The sequence below is a fragment of the Eimeria mitis genome, genomic scaffold (genome assembly GCF_000499745.2).
Source record: "Eimeria mitis Houghton genomic scaffold, Emh_scaff1475, whole genome shotgun sequence".
Classification (NCBI taxonomy): domain Eukaryota; phylum Apicomplexa; class Conoidasida; order Eucoccidiorida; family Eimeriidae; genus Eimeria; species Eimeria mitis.
This window is the reverse complement of record NW_013569401.1, coordinates 1-1,446: the sequence shown is the minus strand read 5'-3', so window position 1 is coordinate 1,446 and position 1,446 is coordinate 1. Positions and strand designations below refer to the sequence as shown.

Here is a 1,446-nt window from a genome sequence, read left to right as displayed (position 1 = left end):
ACGACCCTGCAGGGAAGCAGAAGGTGCAACAGCTGCTGGAGGAGCATTCGGGTCGCTGCTTGCTGCAGGCAGCAGTCGAGTTTGCTGCTGACCTTGGATCAGCCGTGGGCAAGGATGTCTTGAGGCCGGTAAGTCAGCAAATCTGCACAGAAATAAGACACCTGATTGATTCAAGACCTGGTCGCTCTGCTTTCTATCACGTGCTTGGCTTTTGGTGACAGAACAGGCGTGGAGAACATCTGCTGAGGGATGTGGCTGTGCTGGCTGCTGCAGGACGCCCCCTGGCTAGTGGACCGCCTCCACAGCCTCCTCCTGGCCTGCGAAGCTGTTCCCGCGGCCTCAGCAGTCTTTAGTTCTATTATGGTATGCCTAGGTGTCGCTGCCCCTGCATGCGGCCCGGAGCTACTCCAGCAGATGCAACCGTTGATGGACATTGTTATACGGAAGGCCCAGTTGAGCATTCAGGTGCGGCCAAAGGCTTTCTCTACTTGACACGGCAGTGTTCCTCGGTAGATGCGCTCAGAGGACGGATAGCCATTCGCAGACTTTGTGCTGAAAGATATTTAAGAAATTGTTAGTTGCACCATAATCCTCTCCGCATCCGGCGGGGCGCCGTGGACGCTACCCCTGTCCGCAGTGGGAGATGCTTGGCCTGGAGAGGACTCTGATATTTCGTCGGGTACCAGCATAGCCAGCCTCCAGTGCACGTTCTTTGCATGCAGATGGGCGTCGCCCAGGAGGTTGGAGGGGCTGCAGGGTCGTTGAATGCGGGCGCGGAGCTGTCCGAGGAGGGAGGTGTATCACAGTTCCGTGTTCAGGACAAATCAGGCAAACAGACAATCATATCGATAAATACAGTGAGATGCATTCGTTAGTTTACTGTGCAGCTGCAACAAGACGACTTCTCTAACTAGGCACTGTTTGCAGCTAGCTTCGCACTTGCGCTTGTAGGGAGGATTGGAGGGGATAGCTGCCGGGTGGCATGTGTGGCTTCTGCCGTCAGCTTTGGCCCCTATTGTCTTAACAGGTGTACTTCTCCATAGGAGCACCTGAGGGTACTAATTTTTCAGTGGGAACGGGATATATGGTTGCTGTTGCTGTGTGTAGGCCGCCGTGGAGGAACGGCTGGCTGCACTGCGGCTGCTTGGGGCTCTTGCTTCGGCTGTAGGGGCCGCTGCTCCGGTTGCGTGGGCAAAAGATTGGACTGCCGTTGCACTTGATAGTTGCTCCTCTGAATTTGCGATCGTCCGCAGTGCGGCATTTGAGGTGAGGATGCCCCTTTCACGGCCGCTTAAACCCATACAGTTTCGCCCCGGTCGACGCAGTCGAGTTTAGCAACAGCCGGGTCATCAGCTGCAGACTTGTGAAGGGTGGCACTCATGCAGGCGCTTCCGGGCTGTCTGACGGCTCTAGGATCCTCGCCAGAGCAGCAAGGGAAGGCAACGA

At 56.2% G+C, this 1,446-nt stretch overlaps 1 protein-coding gene across 1 annotated transcript in view; it reads left to right on the top strand.

Moving 5' to 3' along the window:
* EMH_0037830 (uncharacterized protein) overlaps nucleotides 1–1,335 on the top strand; it is a gene marked incomplete at both ends in the record, with an annotated part of 10,761 nt that extends 9,426 nt beyond the window's left edge. Inside the window, 4 exons of the mRNA XM_013495218.1 lie at nucleotides 69–128; nucleotides 274–465; nucleotides 723–857; nucleotides 1,108–1,335. Of these exons, the coding sequence (XP_013350672.1) occupies nucleotides 69–128; nucleotides 274–465; nucleotides 723–857; nucleotides 1,108–1,335 (615 nt within the window). The remainder of the gene's footprint in view (nucleotides 1–68; nucleotides 129–273; nucleotides 466–722; nucleotides 858–1,107) is intronic.
* Nucleotides 1,336–1,446: the final 111 nt, after the last annotated feature.